General features: G+C 35.2%; 1 protein-coding gene across 5 annotated transcripts in view; it reads right to left on the reverse strand.

The window, feature by feature from the left end:
- STS (steroid sulfatase) overlaps positions 1–19,410 on the reverse strand; it is a 114,961-nt gene that overhangs the window by 61,930 nt on the left and 33,621 nt on the right. For 4 of the 5 annotated variants that reach the window (XM_074814891.1, XM_074814890.1, XM_074814893.1 and 1 more), the window contains 2 exons: positions 17,043–17,466; positions 8,421–8,557 (listed from right to left, as the gene is read on the reverse strand). In XM_074814891.1, the coding sequence (XP_074670992.1) occupies positions 8,421–8,557; positions 17,043–17,466 (561 nt within the window). The remainder of the gene's footprint in view (positions 1–8,420; positions 8,558–17,042; positions 17,467–19,410) is intronic. The other variant, XM_074814894.1, reaches the window with a different exon arrangement.

Consider the following 19,410-nt stretch of genomic DNA (forward strand, 5'->3'; position numbering starts at 1 on the left):
AATACCATGATTACAAGCTCTATAAATACCTAGATAGACATTGTTTTCAGTGTCCATGTGTTGAAGAAAAAGGATGGCAAAATCATGGTCATAGGACAATGCCAAAGGTTTCAGGTTCACAGCAGGGACACTTCCACCAAAGTGAGCGAAGTCTGCCATTCTGATCCCTTGTTCTGGGTGACTGACTTACTAAATTCCTGTAGAGTTTCTTTGGGACAGGGCAAATGTAATTCCTCTTAACAGCTTCACAGTATCTGTGCTAAAAAGGTTCCTATGCAGAGGCACTCCACCAGCAAAATCTTTAGTAGCGTCCTTTTAAACTGCTTTCCCAATATGTATTTTGGAGATTATCTACAGTTTGAATAAAGTTAGCCCCATTCATTTCCCTCATTGCAACCTTCATGCAAGTATACATAGAAATCACTGTATTCCTCGGGTCAATTTTGGTTTAAATCTTTACTGTGTTCTTAATCCCACTGATAATAACCTTCCTCACCCACCTTAAGCAAGGAGCAAAATCCCACCATACTATTTATATGTGAAATTAAACTTCAGGGGCAAAGGTTAGACAAAAGGTTTGTAGTACATTTCATTACAGAACTTCCTATCCTTATTGCTTGGAGAGTTGTTGGGATTCTCTTATCCCTAGCTTATCTAAAACAAGCTTTGAGCTTTCTCCTACTTACGGAAATTAGCTTGTCTCAAGAGCAGTGCTAATTTTTCCACTGATTAGAGCATTTTGATCACCATGTTAGATGTCATTTCAATGTTTTTGTATAAGATCCAATTTTCAGAGGTTCATAACCAATAGAAAGCCTTTAAATTTTTGAAAGTTATTAGATTTTTGTAAAGTTAAATGCACAGTGCACTAACACATCTTGTGCTGACAATTTAACTCCTGCAATATCAGATGCAAATGAAATCTGTTCAGCAGCTGGCAGCAAATTTTGAACAACACAGCACTACTACCACAAGCTGCATCACACTGAAGTTTTCCATCATGGAGTGTGTGTTACTAAGACATTATTTAAACTTGACTGATTTAAAAAATGCTACAGGAATGGCTGCTTAAGATGTGCTTTGTAATCTTGTAAATAATGTTCTAAGAAGGAGCTTTGCTGTGTACAAGGATGTAATATAGAAAAAGGAAACTGTACTTAAGGAGGATTAGGTAGCTCAGGAGGCTTATCATAGTGGAAATGGGAGTCTTTCATCACTGAGTCACCTCTTAAATTCAGCCCTGTTCAGTAGTGACTGAAAGTCATTGCTGCTTAGTGACATATGAAATGAGTTTGGGTTTTAGCCCAGATCGCAACTGGAAAGCATCCACATCATAAAAGGCAGAACCACAAATGTCTTTAATCTGCACCCTTATTGACAATTTTCCCAGATCTGACCTATAATGTGCTTCAAGAGCTTAACTACTGTCTTAGCTGAAGAAACAGTCTCTTAATGTTAGGATAAGAGCAGGATGGCAGAACAGGGTGGAGAAACGCTGTTCTAGTCATAGAGTACCTGTACTGGCTGAATACCGTCTTCCTCAGAGATGCTGGCTGAACATCTCTCATGGTAACAAAAACAGTTTAAAAATAAACCTTCTAAACTTGAGAGGTACACCAGTACAAAATCAGGAAAGCAAGGTCGAGGAATGCACCTTAAGTTTTCAGGCTCAGCTAAGTTTATGTCACATTCATAATAGCTGGATAAAACGATCTGAGCCTGCTTATCCACCACTTCTGACAATGTAGCATCATTCTACTTTTCTTATCTTTTAAATCGACTTTGCACTGTTATGAATTACTACATCAGGTGAAAAGCCATGATAAATTAGGCTCATGTCCATGTACAAGATTTTTTTCTGAAAAAAAAAAAAAAATTAAGAATAGCTCCATCATTTTTTTCTCAAAGCAATAGGATTTTTTTTTTGGCTTTCATATTATCAATGATTATTTTGATTTTTAGCATAATTCAGAATTCTCAGAAGATCTGTGGTACATTTTTAGATTGATCCTAATAGATTAGGGTTCTAAATCGAGGTTGAAAGCATACAAACACTGTAAAGTGAAATAAAGATGTAAGAATTCATGATAACAGCCACTAACAATTATATGCAAAAGAAGAGACATAGATTTCAGATGAAACTTACCAATACTATGCTGTTTCCCAGAAGGAAGACAGCTACTGCTCAATATAGGAAAGAACATTAAAAAAAAAAAACAAACCAAAACATCTAAGGATACAACTTCAGGGAAGAATAACTGGAAATAAATATTAAAATTTTATTTTAGTTACTCAGTAATTAAAAATAATAAGTCAAGTTTAAGAGCTCATAGGCTTGTAAGTTAAAAATGATTATTTTAAAATGAGAAAGAAAATGCTTCTACTAAGAAATTGGAGACAGATCACATTCTATTATGAAAGCACATAAAACCTGAAAAATTGGGGGACTGTAACATGCTTCAGAACCTGAAAAATTGGGGGACTGTAACATGCTTCAGAACCTCAAGAATTCTTTGGTTGTAACATCTGGACCCTTCTTTCTGTTTTGTAAATGCTTTAGACTGATACCTTCATCAGAGCAAAAATTTTACAGAAAGTCTTGTGGGCATAGTTCAGTTTTCTGTCCCCTAAATATTTTGCAATTTTCTAAAAGTAGTTTTCATTTTGTTTCTGAAAACATGCGTTCCATCTATTACTAAAGCAGTGGTACATCTATTATTAAAACAGAGAAAAAATACAAAGGTGTCAACAAAAATGGTTTATATTAAATTGGAATGGTTTACACTTAGACCCTTGATTCACATCATTCCAGAGCTGAATAGAAGTTAAAAGTAGAGGATGTGATCAATCCCATATTATTTAAATATGCACACATTCATCAGATAAAAGGCATATAAGCATCTAGTTTTTATCATTTCACATTTAGGCACTGTAGGAATTAAGAGCTGCAGCATAATCCTGTGCATACATATTGATAACATCTCTTTTACAACAGTGGGAAATCTAATTATGGAACAAGTAAATTAGATGTTTCCACAAACATCTGGAGTTGACTTGGTGGAGCTTTCCCCATTTCCTTCCTCTTTGAAAGCATTGTGTGAAGATAAACATTTATAGACAATTCTTAATCATGATAACATCTGAATCAAAGAAAAACAGTGTGAAAAATGGTCTGATTTTCAGTTAGTTCTACTAGTTCTATAATCTAGTTCTACTAGATTGTACCCTAGCTGGCCCTTCTCAGTTAAGTATACTTTATTTCTGCTTTGCTGTATTTCATTATAGGCCACATATCGCCCTGGAGTTGGGTAGCAGAGTATCAGAAATGCTTTGACAAGTCATAAATGTTCTTCAGGTAAGGTTCACTTTATTCAGACATACAAGGTTTTAATTACATAAGTACTTTCAGTTAAAAAAAAGTTAGGCACTGTACTTCCCTGTAAGGAAAACCTAATTAAGATACCATTAGCATCCTCAAAATTTGTCACCACTGTAGCAACACAGAATCACAGAATGGTTTGGGTTGGAAGAGACCTTTAAAGATCATTTAGTTCAACACCCCTAGTGTGAGAAGGGACAGTCGTCACTAGGTCATGTTGCTCAAAGCCCCACCCAACCTGACCTTGAACACTGCCAATGATGGGACATCCACCACTTCTCTGCGCAAGCTGGTCCAGTGTCTCACACCCTCATTGTAAACAATGTCTTCCCTATGTCCAATCTAAACCTACCCTCTTGCTGTCTAAAACCATTGTCCTTTGTCCTGTCAATACAGGCCCTGGTAACAAGTCTCTCTCCATCTTTCTTATAAGCCCCCTTCATATATGGAAAGGCAGGAATAAGGTCTCCCCAGAGCCTTCTCTTCCGCAGGCTGAACAACCCCAACTCTTTCAGCCTTTCTTCAGAGGAGAATTGCTCCAGTCTTTTGACCATTTTCCTGGCCCTCCTCTAACAGGTCCAGGCTTTCTTGTACTGGGGACCCCAGAGCTCGACACAGTACTCCAGGTGGGCTCTCACAAGAGAGGAGTAGAGGAGGATAGTATCATGAGAGTATCTTGCTTCTGTTTGATTCAGTGAAGAGTTCCTTGGTACCTCTAGAATGACTTTTAAAGGTTATGTCTGATTTATTTCAAAATATGAATTGACTTTAGTGAATAGATTTTTTTCATTTCTTCAGCATCTCACAGGATCACAGAAGAGTTGAGGTTGGATGGGACCTTGCCCACACCCCCCGCTGAGGCAGGGCCTCTTGGAGCTCAGGACCACATCCAGATGGCTTTTCAATACCTCCAAGAAGGGAGACTCCACCACCTCTCTGGACAACCTGTGCAGTGTTTGGTCATCCTCAGAGTAAAAGGTTTTTCCTGATGTTCAGAGGGAACCTCCTGTGTTTCAGCTTGTGCCACTGCTCCTTGTCACTGGGCAGCAATGAGAAGAGCCTGGCCCCCCCCTCTCCTCCCTCAGCCTTCTCTTCTCCAGGCTGAAGAGAGCTCTATTCCCAGCTGTCTCAGCCTTTCCTTGTAGGAGAGATGCTCCAGTCCCTTAATCTTCTTTGTGACCCTTTGCCGGACACTGTCCAGTAGTGCCATATCCCTCTTGTATTGGGGAATTGCGGAGCTACTCTCTTCATATATAACTCTACTAAACATTTTAAGATATTTCTAACAAAAGTTACATGTAAGATACCTGGGATTTATTTCCACTCCTTTTCTTCTAATTAAGTAACAACAGATGATGGTAATATTTTCTTGGCATAACTTGATCCTAAGACAGATCAAAAGATCATAGCAGAGAGGCAGTTAAGTTTTTTTCAGCTTATAGGACATTCACATAATATATCCAGACAAGGCCCCCACTCTGCAGTTACCTAGCCTGTGTCAGACTACAGTTTCTGAGACTTTTTTGCACTTAAGCCATTCAGTTGTGATTGTTCCACAAAGGATTAAAGAACTGATATGCAGTTTAGCTACTGTTAACAGAACAATAAACAGCCATTTGCAAAAGTGGTGTTGAATTAATGTGTCTTCACACAGCTTGCATTCAAGTCTACAGGGGGCTCCAAAACTCTTTGCAGTCATCTGTTTTGGATTAAATTAGTGTAATGTAATTTACATCAAAAACAATTTCTGAACATATCCATTTCTCTTCCTCTATCAGGAATGAAGGAACGAAGGAAAGGAAGAAGGGAGGAAGAAAGAAAAGGATAATATTGCATTCATTCATTTATTCATCATTTCTTCTTCTATTTTTAGACTGTAAGATTATTTCATCTGCTCTCATATGAATTATAATTAATAGCGTTAATAAGGTGCTTAGCCTACATTGAAATAAAATTAATGTTATTAGACAGAGAATAAATCTCTAAGGCATGTCACATGCAGTGACATTGTAACTGTGAATGCTTTAAACATTGAATTCTGTTATGCACACATCAGTATGCAAAAGCAGTAGACACACACAGTCCCAAAGCTTATCCAGAGACTTTGTATTTCATGTTTTTGACATGGACTGTAATCATACTCTTCAGTATTGGTTTAAGAAGTCACCAACATGAAATATTCAAAGGAGTATTTTATTCATGTGTCTTATAGGTTTTTCTCCTTGTAGCATGGAGATTGCCTTATAATTGAATTATTGTCCAATTAGGTAATTGATTCTCAATAAATAAACAAATGAAAATTGAGTTGTCTTTTATTTAGGATTCTCAGTCTGAGTGGACTTCTCTGTCTTACTAAAAAGACTGTTGCTTTTTCTCTTGCAATGGCAGCTAAAGTCTTCTTTCTGATTTCAGCTGATCTCTCAAATCAGAAACAATATTTCATTTGCATCTCATAGTCCAATCTTGATATAACTTTTTCATCACTGGTACCTGACAGTGCTAAATTCTACTTCTACTTGTGACTTCTCTTCTACTCTTTTCTTTTTTTTTTAATGATCCACAAAGATTTTCCACATTTCCCAGTCAGCAGATAACACATTGTAAGTGTCTTTTAGAACCGCGTTAAAGCTGGTGTTTCTTTTCCTACCAGATGTCAAAGACTTCTGATGTTGTACTATAATGCAGTTTTTCATACACTCATTTTTTCTTACTATGCTTGTGTTGTCTTTAATTAGGAGGTTTTGCAGCATATTGTTATATCTGGACTATTTTGTTCTTATTGCTTTTGCAAGTTACATTTATCTATGCATAAATACTAATTTCTGTCTAGTGAATGATAAAACCTCCCTTTGTAGAAAGCTTATAGCTTTTACTTTTTCAGCTCTTCCAGACAATTTTGTTTGGCTTTTCTACTGTAACATCTTCAGAAGCATTCCAAGAAAATGCTGGTTACTGACATCAGCAGTACAGTGAATAAATCTACTTTGTCTGACATAGTTGATGTATTAAAGACTGGAATTTTCAATGGAGGTTAATGGAAATAAGTACTCCCTTCAATTGAAAAAAAAAGAAAAAAAAGCTACATTATTCCTTCAGACTCCTTTGGAAATGGCAGCCATAACGTTTTTTCATCATTCTAATAATAGAGGAGAAAGTAACAGAGGAACTAGACATATTTTCTGCCTCCTGGAGCAAATATGTTATCTGTCAACAGAGTAGTCTTACAAGGCATAAGCAAAACCAAGTAACCAGACCCCCAGCTGAAACAATACTTGATGTTTGTATACTAGTAAATAACAGACAAGGATCTGTTTCCTGATTTAACTACCTCCACTGCCCCTGATGCTCCTGTCATGAACAGTAAAGGACAATACATGAGGAAACTTGTGTATCTTATCTGAGTTTGTTTGAAATTCCTATGTTATCACCACTATATTTGTAGCTCTGATTTATCCCAAGCTGTTTTAATAATATGCTTCTGTCTTACAGTTTGGTTTCTTTGACACATGTCCTAAGAGCTTGTGGTCATTCTGGAAGAGAGCAGTGGTCTTCAATCTGTTACCACTTCTGCATCATTAAATAGCCTGAAACAGCAGCACATCAGCTGCCTTGGTTTCCAACTTGCTGCTTAAACTCTGAAGGAGGCAGCAAAATGTAATGGCAGCAGCAAATGACCAATTAGGCTGGAATAAGCTAAGTTTCATGAAACAGAAAAAGTAGTAGTAAAATCAAGCACAGACAGTAAGACCAGCTAATGCTCTGTAGCTTTACTACAATGTGGATGTAAACAGACAACAACACAGGCTTACTTTTACCTAATGCAAGCATTTGATTTACCAAATGCTGGTAGCCACTGACAGAAGTGACAAAGCTTCAGGGTGTAATACAATTGTAATGAAAGCCACTGTCTCTTTACAAAACCTGATTTACAAAAGAGGTTTTTTTTCTGTTATCTCCCACACTGAAAACCCTTCCTAAGTGTATCAGTTTCCCACAAGGGTTTTCCCCATTTTTGCAAATACTGCACTAAATATATTACAAGTCATTAAATGTGCTGTGCTGCCTTTCATCCTGTAGCTTCTACAACTAGACTTCTTGATGTAAAATATGCAAAGCAATATACATTATGTTTAACTGCACATGTTTGCATAGTTTAAAAATATGTATGCACCAAAGCTAAATAACTGTTTATAGCAACTTAGTAAGGAAGCAAAACTTTCTTAAAGAAAGCCAATTTGCACCGAGTTGTACTGAGAACAGATTTGGCTTGGGTATGTAGGAAGCAGGAATGTAAGCTTGTCTTTAGCTCTTAATACTGCTATTCTCCAATATGATTATTTTCAAGTATGAACTGTTAGTTGTTTTCACAGCTGATTATCTCTGGAATCAGAGAGTCACTCCAATACATCTAGAGATACAGGAAGCCTGTTGAAAGATGTAATGATCAACTTCTCTCCAGCCTCAAAGAGAATGGAAGGCTCTGAAGGGAAAATTGTTTGCTTTTGACTGTTCTTCATGAACAGAAGTGGAACAGAAATCACCTGAGTGATTTCACTAATTCAGAGAACTCACTAAAATCATTAGCAAACTACTTTTGCCAACAGTGCATATTGCAGTCACTTTATTTGAAAATATTTTGATATCAATACCATATGATCACTTTTAGAATTAGTATATTGTTTTATGAGGACAACCTGCAGAGACCAGATGACACACAGAAGCTCGTGGGGTTGGATTTAATTACTGTACTTCAAAAGTTCACAGTTAATGGTGTCCATATCTCTGCTAAATCCATTCTGTATAGACTACCTTCACAGTCAAAGAAGAGAGCAGGTCTTTGTAGGACACAATAAATTTGGTCATAGATATTACAAGAGGTCAGACTATTGTGCCTTTTGAATTACTCTTTCCCCTAAGTGTAAAGGACAAGTATGTCAGATATACCATAGACATCCAAAACACAGAAGTCTGCATTTGGTGGACATGAATGTAAGTTTTCCACGAATTCCCTCCATTGATATTAGAAGCACATGTAACATACCTACACTCCAGTCCATTTCCTCCACTGCATCCCCATATAAACCATGCTTGCTCTTTCCTCTGAAATTTTCTGAAGCATATAGAGCAGTATGAACATGAAGATAAGACAGGACAAGAAGAAATGGTGCATCAGTGTTCCTGGAAAAAAAAAAAAAAAAAAGAAACAACAAAACAAAACCCCAAACCCTTAGTATATTTTATAATAAAATTTCTACAAAGAAATCTTTCTACAGTAGAGTTCAAAAAAACCCCAAAAACAAAAGGAAGAAAAGGAGTATTGTGTGAACACACACACACAGAGTAAAAATGCCATTCTTAACTGTATACTGAATTGAAAGATAATATAAATGACAAAATCTAATTAGTTTGCTATATATATTAAAAAGGACTTTTTAAAGCCAGGAACCCAGCAGTTTCTGGCTACAAGCACCTCTCTTCACTTTAGAAGTACATATTAAAAAGCTGAAATAAAATTACTGTTCAAAAACATACCTTTAGAGCTACATATATGTGTGAAACAGAATTACCTTCCTCACAAGGTCATATGGAAGCAGATCATCTAGACTATTATGAGGACCAGGGTCAAACATACAATTATAGCATTATAGTACTTCTTTTCCTCCTTTATCCTGGACTAAGGTATATGACCAAATCTTTTGTCATTTAATATTCTCTGTGTGTATGCATGTGATCAGTACATAACACCACAAGTACATTGTACCAAAGAATAAGTAATCTCAAAGTACATACTAATATAGTTTTCCCCTCATTAATGAACAGTCACCGTTGTCTTAAGTCTATTTCCTGAATCGATACAAAAGAAAGAGTGCAATAAACAGACTCTCTGTAAATTTTGCTGTTCATGTGATCTCTCAACATATTTATGATCAGTTCCAGCAGACTGTGAAAGCGCAGCTCAAGTAAGAACTTTTTCTTATGCATTATTTATAAAACTTTACTTAAAATTGTGCAGTACCAGCCAAATTTACTGCTATACGCTCTAACAGCATTTGTAGTACATTATGCATATTGTAAATATCAGTTGAATCACAAAAGCACTACCCAGAAAACTTTTCTGGATCTCACCCTAAAGCACACAGCGAATTACAGAGTATTTTTGGTTTTATTTACCATATTTTCTCTCATCAATCTGTGGTGGATAATACCTGTGATTCACATCAACTATCTATTTCCTCATGCAGTTGCTTCATCCACCCTTCAGAGAGAGGAGGAACAATACAGACATGCACGTACAGTTTCTTTAAAATGAAGAAAAAAAAAATTCTAACCTTTAGAACCTGAAAAAAAGTCTTTTAATAAAAGGGATTCCTCTGATATCAATACTTTACTCTTGAGGAAAAGTAACTAGGCTTAATCTAGTATATTTACGATCCATTTTTCCTCTCTCCTTGGTTTGATCTATTTTTACACAAGTTGCATGGTTAAAGCTTTCTTTTATACTGGCATACACAGCAGTACGTAAACTGGGAAAATTTTATCCAGATGACTTACTTGATAAGTGTGTTTCTGACTGGGACTTTTTCTTCATTTTTAAGTTTCTCCTTTTTAAAAAAACCTAACAGAACATTTTTGCGTGGAAAAATGAAAACAAATATTTTTAAATTCCCTTCAAGTATTTGTGCATGTATTCTGTATTATTTTAGTACAGATTCAAAAAAACAAAGAAAAGACAGTATTTTTCATAAGAGATCCACTATCCATGAATCTGTGTTTGTTGTTATTTGAGAGGTCATACATGTGAGAACCTTTCATTACTCTAGCAACAAATAACACAAGACTTCTGAGTCAATTAAAAAGACTGAAAATATCAGCACTGTAAGTAAAAAAAGATGTATACTTATAAAGTGCAATATTTAACATGTACATTAATGTAACATTGACCTTTCATTAAAGAACATTTCTGCAAGGCAACTGATTTTTGTTTTACAACTTGGGTTTTTTTACTGCATGGGATTATCTTTGACTTTTTCCTTAAACACAGTTCACTGAATTGAGAGTAATGTACAAATTCTAGGGTAAAACACCACAAAAATTTACTTAATACTTATAATGGCATAAACACAATTTACTTTTCATGCAAACTGCCTTGTTCTAATGTCATAGAGATAGTGTATACTTCTAAATGTATACCTGTATTGCTAAAAGCCTCAAAAGCCTCCAGTTATCAAGAGATAATAACTCAGGGGTGGGTTTTTTGGGGTTTTTGGGGGTTTTTTAGTGGAATTGACACAAAGATCTAACTTTCATGAAGAGTCATCAAATCAGTGATTGATGTGGAAGGGCACTACATCATTCTTTTCTTTGCAACTCAGATTGACAGGTTCTGATTGACAGCCGCTGTCAGGTGGAGAAGTTTCTCACCTATTAATATCCTACAAAAGATCACAGGCAGCTATTTATCTCCTGCCAAAACTCTTTGAGGAGAATCATAACTGACTACCTTTACCATGACCTTGAAAATGGAATGACAATATCAGCTAGTAGGCAGAAGAGAAATTTGACAATAACAGCTTAACTCCTGAACCACTTCAGTAAACAGCTCCTTCAAAAACGTATTGCCACTATCTTTTACACAGTTCAAACACAAGGAACTTTAATTTCAAAAGATCTGAGATTCACGTACTCAAATATAGTAAATTTTTTTTATCCTAACGTGAATCACACAGTCTTTTCAATTTACTGAGTAGTCAGAGACATTACACACATCTGACATAAGACATTCTTTAATGTGTGTTTAACTGATCTTGAAAACATCTAAAAGCATCACGTTGCTGGTGACTCCTCTGCATTGCAAAGCACTAGGTTCTTCTTTTTTAGAGTGAGGAGCCTTCACATTACTCAAGGATTCAGTTCAGGCTTGAGCTGTAAAACACAGCTTTAAAGTGGGTGAGAGAGCAAGTTACAACTAATCTGCCTTTGTGCTTCACACAGTCTTTTAACTTTTAACTTTTTTTCCTGCAGTTTTGCTCTAAATGCTTGCTGCACTCAAAACACCTTGGGTAATTTTGTTTGCTTTTCTGTGTGTTGATGTTAAACTAAGACCACTGCAGCAGACCAACAGGTCAAGCTCTGAATTTGTTGGCCTGAACTTGTCAAATCAAACTGAGATTTCAGTTATAATTCTGTACTGGAAATGAAATGGGAACACACCATGACAGGGATCCATTTTACTTTTTCACAAGAAATTCTAAATTAAACTTTATTATAATGTTTACTATAACTTTTTTATAATTACAAGTACGATCTTTTGGAACGACTTTTTTTTTTTTTTTTTTTTTTCCCCCTGTAGATGTGAAATTATCCTCACATTCTGTTATAAAGTACATATTTTTAACCCATTAGACCACTACACCCCCTATACCAGTGGAGGTACTACGATTCACAGCAGCTGACTACAAAAGTAGATATACTTGTCTTTGCCTGAACTGGACAAACATTGTGATGTTTTAAAATTGGGTTTACAATTGTTTCTGTAATCCCCAAAGTCTTATAAATTCCAGCTAATGCACCCGTAAGACCAAAATAGCCTGCAAAGAACTATTTGAAAAAGACATAGAGATAAAATATATTACCTCTTATAAGGATAAATAGTTATAATTTAATAAAACTTATTGAACGTGTATGAATATGGAATTTTCACATAGTGACAGTACACCAGTCACAGTTAAAATGAAAGAAAACAAAAATGTTTAAGTATATAATATGAAGATACATTTTTAGCACAAATATGTTACAGTGTTACACAGGCAGATGCAAACCTAACTTTTCCTTCCCTGTAATTCTCCCTTTACTAAAAACACTCTTATACAATATCCCCCGCAATGGATAAATTCATTCAATGTTTATTTCCCATGGATCCCTCTTCTACTTCCAGATTAGGTCACCAATTAGACAGTACTCTTTGTGACAGGACTGGCTGAATGCACTTCATTAAGCCTTCTCATTCCTCCAGAAGGAAAAGGTAAACTTTGGCTTAGTTGTATCAAAGCAGGACTTTGTCCTACAAGCTGGATTTTGTTTTGTTCTGACTGCTAACAGTGCTAAAATCCTTGTTAGAATTAATGAAACCATGAATAAGCATTTCTGTCTTACTCATTTAAAAGACACGCCTTAAAACACAGATCTCATATTCTCCAAATTTTTCAAAATCAGAAAAGAACTCCAGACCACTTGGAAGTAACTTATCAAAATCAGAAAAGGTGTTGAAAATGGAATGAGAAAGGGGGAAAAAAAAAAAAAAAAAAGGAAAATCTGCCTCTATCTAGAAGATATTAAAAATAGGATGTGTTACTGCTATAAATGCATTTGTGAAATGATTTTTCCATGCAAATAGACAAGATACTTTTGACATCTCTAATTTCATGTCTATTTCTTCCTTTAAATGCTTAAGGTACACAATTCATATATGTTTTTATTTCCTTTCTATATAACCTTTTTTCTCCCTTTCAAAAAGTACATTCTCATAAGCATGGGGAAAGAAAAGAAATTTCTCATCTACTACAAATTATATTCATTACTAAATCCCCTTCCTCCACAAAACTTTGGAGCCCAGTATACAAATCTACTGCTTTTTAGAAGTGTTCCATTTACAGTGCAGGCTGTCACTCATTGCGGAACTAGTTAGGTGCTTAATCATTCTTAAATTACTTAAATCTTTCATTTTCAAATGGTTCTAAAGTATAAGATTACACATCTGTTTCCTGTTAGCTTTTTGTTCAAAAGGAATAAGCAGAGGTCTGAGAAAAAGGGATGAAACCCAACACAGAAACCCTGTTATGGTCTATAAGTTACTACCCTTTTTTAATCTATGTCCACATATACATCATGTGTATACAAAGATGCATAAACTCTTCTCTATAATTTGTATTTTGCTGTAAAGTATAAGGAATATTCTTGTAGGATACATAAAACAACTTGATTTCAGAACTCTAACTCCAGTACAAGATGAGAACTGCCTGATCTTCATACCTAGTGGAAAACTCTAAACCACAGTCTGCTGAAGTAGATGAAAAAAATCTGAATATGTGTTGTGTTTCAAGAACTGAAATAGAATACATTAAAAAAAATTAACTTTCATCACAGATTTTTAATATTATGCTTATGCAATCTATGACCAAAAAAATAGCATTAAAATTGGTCAACTTTATGTTCACCATAGGTTCTGAATATAAACATGTTTGTATGCAAATACTGTTTTTGAGAAGTTAGATTTCATTAGGATTTTTTAAAAACATTGTTATTAATTGTGATCAGGTATATGAATTTGTCAGAGAGGTATTCTGTATTGTAGTGTGACACTTCTGTGTTGTTAATTCTGATACATTAGAAATTGGTCTCTGGCATTTTCCAAATTTGGATTGTCTGTGCAGCTGGTCATTAAAGAACATGCTGAAGATGTATGAGTGACAACCTCATTGAACTTAACATGAAATAATTAGCATGCATTTGACTTTCAAATACACTGTAATGTCTACAGAGTGTTCTGATAGGTTTACAATATGTACACACACTTGCTCTTGGGAAAAAGTAATTAGAATTAACATACACTGAGCTGACCTGCCCACCTACAATTAGGGTGAACAACTAAATTAGTAGTATTTGCTTTCACACGCTGCATCTGATGTTTGTAATTGTATATATTCTTCTCCAGTGCCATTTCTGAGCTTTGAATCTTGTATTTGCTCTCTTTCAGTCTACCTAGGAACAAATGAAAACAGTAATACACATATACTAGACTAAGTGAGAACAAATACAATACCACCTCTCCTAAAAACACACCAAAGTATAACAGCACATAGCTATATGCTATGAAGAAATTATCAGATGTGGTAAGAAGTCATAAAGCTGACAATATGACTGAAAAATAGCTAGAAAAGAGAATAATGTCAGAAAGTCCATCCCCTAAACACTGAAGAACTTATAAATGTAATATAGGTACTAGGTATAATAAACTTACATAGAGAAAACATTTATGTTGTAACTGTTACATAACTATGTATATATTAATATACATTATATATAAATATAGCATAAAAGGGCTATATAGGAAGTACCAGTGCTGTTGAAGATTGAAACTCCATCATATATTTAATTGTAAAGATAATTAACCAATCAAAACATGCACGATAGTTGATGACTTTTAGTTTGATGATAAAATGTATGTTAAGAACCAGTTAAGGTGAATTACTCTGAATTCTTTAAATTCAGGATTGTTTGACCTCTGGTATACTTGCGCCCAAGGATTACTGGTGTACAAGACTGAGCTTGCTACTTATTGTATTATCTAAACAAAATAAGCCTATATGACACATCAAGTGTTGAGTCAAACGTGTGGCTAAAGGAAGGTTGAAGGAGACTGCTCCCTGAAGAAGTGAAATGACGGGAATGCTGTTGAGCATCCATGGCTTCCAAAAACCTGGTGGCTCTTCACTTACGAGTGCCAGATGTCTGACTGCTGATGCAACCTGGCTGCCTCTTGACGGCCATTCCCCTACAAATGGCCAAAGTCAGTAGACTAGTCATAAAAACAATGGTCTGCTGGTGCACTGGAGTTGACAGGTATGAAATATATGATGTCAGAAACAGTGTGTCAAAGCAAATATTGATTTTGTTGCTCCCACTTACATATGGACCAGATCAGTTCAGTGATTATTAATGTAATTACTCCTATCCCCAGGAGCAAGTTTTATGGTCATATACTTTGTATGTGAATTCACTACAGGGCACAGTTAAGATTGCTCGAATGCCCTAATTGCTTCTCAATATCTTAACAAGCTTGGATGTTCTTTAATTCAACATTGATTCTGAATTGTCTGGGTTATAATTATCATTATAATTGTAGCTTTCCTGTAACAAAGTTTATTGTAAATTACAAATATGTGCTATTAACCTTGACTTCAATTTAATATCACTTTTGTCTGGAAACTACATTGAGAAGTGGGGCCAAGTGCCCAGCTGATGTAAAGACGCTTACCTCCAGCTGAGTCAACAAAGCTATGCTGATTTAGATGATAGATGCTGGCTCTAAACACTGACAAAGCTATACAATAACACTGTGCATATTATGAATACTAATAAGGTTAAATTTTCTAGCATTGATTTCCAGTTTTGAACTCACCTGTTTTGGAGCTACCATTTTATTGTCACTGCATTGAAATCAATGAGATTTCAGAGATATCCAAGATATTATGAATCACTACAGGCACATTACATACTTGAAAATCACAGAAGAATCTGCCAACAGTCTTTTAAAATCACCAAATGCCTGGTCACTAAGCAAATAACCTCTCAACAATTTTCAAAGGGTGTGTGTGTGTGTTTGTAGTAAACAAAGTACTTCTCTATTAAATTAATTAGAATGTAGATGAGAAGGCATCTTTATCACCATTGACAAGACAAAATAAAGATGTTTTAGTTTATTTATAAATACTCATGAGAATGTTGACTGCTGGGAAGACTTACTTAAATAAATTTTTTTTTTTGCATGATGAGGAGAGATGGCCACATCAAATATTTATAACGATAGAAATGATAGAAAAATTGCAGTATGAGATCAAGATTTTAGATAAATATTTTTTCTTGCTAACAGTCTTGATGACTACTGCATGCAGTCATTAAGTAGAAAATTTAACCTCTGATTCTTTGGTATAAGTTTTCATTCAGCAATGATACCATGTGAATGTATTCACAGTAACAACCTGGTACATACTTTTCAGAATAGTAATTAAGAGACTTCTTATGTCTTAGAACTATGTTTTTACTTTTGATTAACTTTTTTAGAAATGGTGCAATCTGTTTCAAAAGTGACTGAGAAAAATACTTCGGCATATTTTTCAAGAAGTGAAATGGATAAAATTTTTTGCTCCAAATATATCTATTTCTTTTTCAGAATATACAAATGTATACTTTTATGATTTGATCCCATTGAAAGCCCTGTGTTAACAATTACACCAAAGTAGATAACTTTGCAAAAATGAAGAATGACTTAGGATGATTTTGTATATCCAATATTTAGGTGACCCAGTGTGATGGTTATTAAAAAATCATTGCTTTCAGAAAAAAAAAAAAAAAATCCTAACTTCTATAAATCAAATCTTTTCAAAATGAGTCTGTCATAAAAGTGGAGGCATCTAAAATGACAGCATCTTAAAAAAAATTGGCCTTTTCAATACCATTTAATGGATGCATCAAACCAATGATGAAGAGCAGTTTCCCATTCCAGAAAAGTCATGGATTATGAATCTGCATTGTGCTTTCACATAATTAAGTCACACCACAAAAGATTTTTCATATTTCAAGTTACATGAAACTCTCAAGAATCAAAGTCCTAAAAAAGTCAGATGTTTTTTGACAAATTTTTATGAAACATGTAAACATAAATAGTTTTTCATTTTTATAGAGAAAATAATGACATAGCTGATAGAAAAATACAGTCACTTTCACCAGAATGATTAACTTCAGTCATCTTTTAAAGGAAAAAAATGATGATGATAAATAATGACATATTCCTTATGCCCACCAGTTCACATTTTTTTCCTACTTTTTCAGAAGCCTTGTCATAGTGAAATGTCAGAATTAACTTATAACATAGTTAGAAACCCACCTTCCTATAAACTGCACAGCTTCCTTTGTCAGTCTCTGAGTCAGGTTCTCATAGGATAGCGGTTGCTGGATAATCTGATGGTCCCTCATTAAGAAGCAATTCAAGTGTCGAAAATGATAAAAGAAAAAAATCAAAACCGCAAGTGAAATAGCGGTTATTATCAAGCAGTAACCCAATGCTTGGAAAGGTACTTTGAGGAGGCCAACGTATTGCACTATTGCCAAAGAGACCAGGGTGATTCCAGCAATTTGGATTGGGATGACAAGAGTTTTCTGAACCCCTTTTAAAAATACGCTGCCTTGTCCAGGTTTGCAGTCTCTAAAATTGGTCACGGTAAGCCCATAAAAGTAATCAAATCCATGACTGAGCGGGTGATGACAGAAGTCATTACTGCTTTCACAGTTCATCCCAAGATGCCACTTTCCTACAAAGAGAGAAGGACAAGGAGCATTTCTGTAGTTAAATCATCAAACTTATTATATGCGCTATTCCAAACATGAAACTGTCACTATCTGATTGACATCCTCCTGATCCCAGCATTTATTGTGTGGATCCCTATTTTCTATCTAATCTTTCTTTATGCCTTCATCAAAGACTTTGTTTCATGTCTGCCTCTTCGTTTTAGTTAGAAATAGTTTGGCACTGCTCCTAATGGAGACCATTAAATTCTGAGCGGGCTAGCAGGTCACTGAAGAGCAACAGAGCCCCAACAGGTAGTTAACTTTGAAAATGAAGCCTTTGTGCATGTGTAGTTAAGTAGTCATTAGAAAATACCATTTTGTAGCAGCTACTATTTTCTTAGGAAGAACCAATACGGAGTTACAAAATATCTTTTCTGATTTTTTTCTGGAAAATCATTCACATTTGACAAGTTAAAAAAAAAGAAAAAAGAAAACAGTAACAAACAGGAAATAATCAAGAATAGTGAAATTACCACGGCATTTATTATTTAAATGATTTCAAGATCTCTGAAATCACCAATCTCCCTCACTATATACATGTACATATAGTGAGAGAGATTATTTTGTATTTATATATATTATTTTACTTATATATATATATATATATAAAAAGAAACAACAGTGACAAGTAAATTACCACCAAATACTATCTCTCACAGCATTTTGTCTCACTAGGAAATCACTCTAATTCTCAGTGATGTTGGACACTGACTGACACAAGAAAACAGTGAGTCTGATTTGAATTATAGTATCATAATCTATGTTCATGCTGATTACAGTAAGTATCTAGGTAATCCATTCTATGACTCAGGTACAACCCCTTATGATATGCTTATGCACCACTTAGTGCAACAGAGCTAACTGTTTTGTAGCTGCTTTTTTAATTCAAATGCATAATTAAAAAAAATTCAAATTAACTTAAGCCTATTGACATAATTTATGGCTAGAACTATGCTCTTTGGTCTCAGCAAGGAAATGTGTTAGGTATTTGATAAAACATGTCATCCTTGACAAAACAGGTGACAATATATATTGCTGGGCCAAATTTTATGTATTTTTTCTGAGTCAAATACCTAAATGTCGCCAGCATAATTCAGGGGTTGTGATCTTAAAAGAAATAAACAAAAACCCCACAAACCCATTAAGTACTCAACCCCATAACTTAGCCCCCAAAAATCTGAAATATTTTGTTCTGGAGACTTCAAGATACACATGATACAAAGCACATGAAAGGAAAAAGGCATATATAGACTCTTCCCCCTTCCCAACTATCCCAGCTTTTACACGTCCGTAAGAAAGAGTCCTGATGCAGGCAGTCCTGAGCATCTCCTGGGTCTAGAGAGCAGCATATTCATCCTGCATTTCTGCCTTTGGCAATGACAAATGTGGGTACTGCAGTACTAAAGAGGGTGAAGATGGGGGTCAGTTCTGATTATTTCAAATAGTACCTAGCAAATAGGCTCGATGTCATAACTTCTCTTTCACAAACGACAGAACTAAGGTATGGGATGAGAACATCGTGTGCCTAAGTTTATCTGTCAGTAAAGGTGAAGAAAAACACCATAAAAATCTTGAGCCTAACTGAATACTTAGTTGAGTCTAGGTCTCCTCGTACATCTCTTGATGGTCTTAGGTTAGAAATACCTTCTGTATATCATAGAGAAGCAGGTATAAAAGCATTTTCAGGTCTGCTTATGTGCCAGTGAAATGGAGGCCTCTTACAGCTTTCTCATTCCATAGGAAGTTTTCCCACTTACTGTCAGATGGCCCCTCACCTGAGGCAGTGTTCTGCTTTCTGTGGGCAGAATGGCTCCTGTCATTACTTTTGATGTGGTCCAGTGAATGTTATTGTGGCTGATTACAAAAACAGCAAGGCAGATCACTGTACTGAATTTTTAGATGGTATA

Source organism: Strix aluco, chromosome 2 (genome assembly GCF_031877795.1).
Source record: "Strix aluco isolate bStrAlu1 chromosome 2, bStrAlu1.hap1, whole genome shotgun sequence".
Classification (NCBI taxonomy): Eukaryota; Metazoa; Chordata; class Aves; order Strigiformes; family Strigidae; genus Strix; species Strix aluco.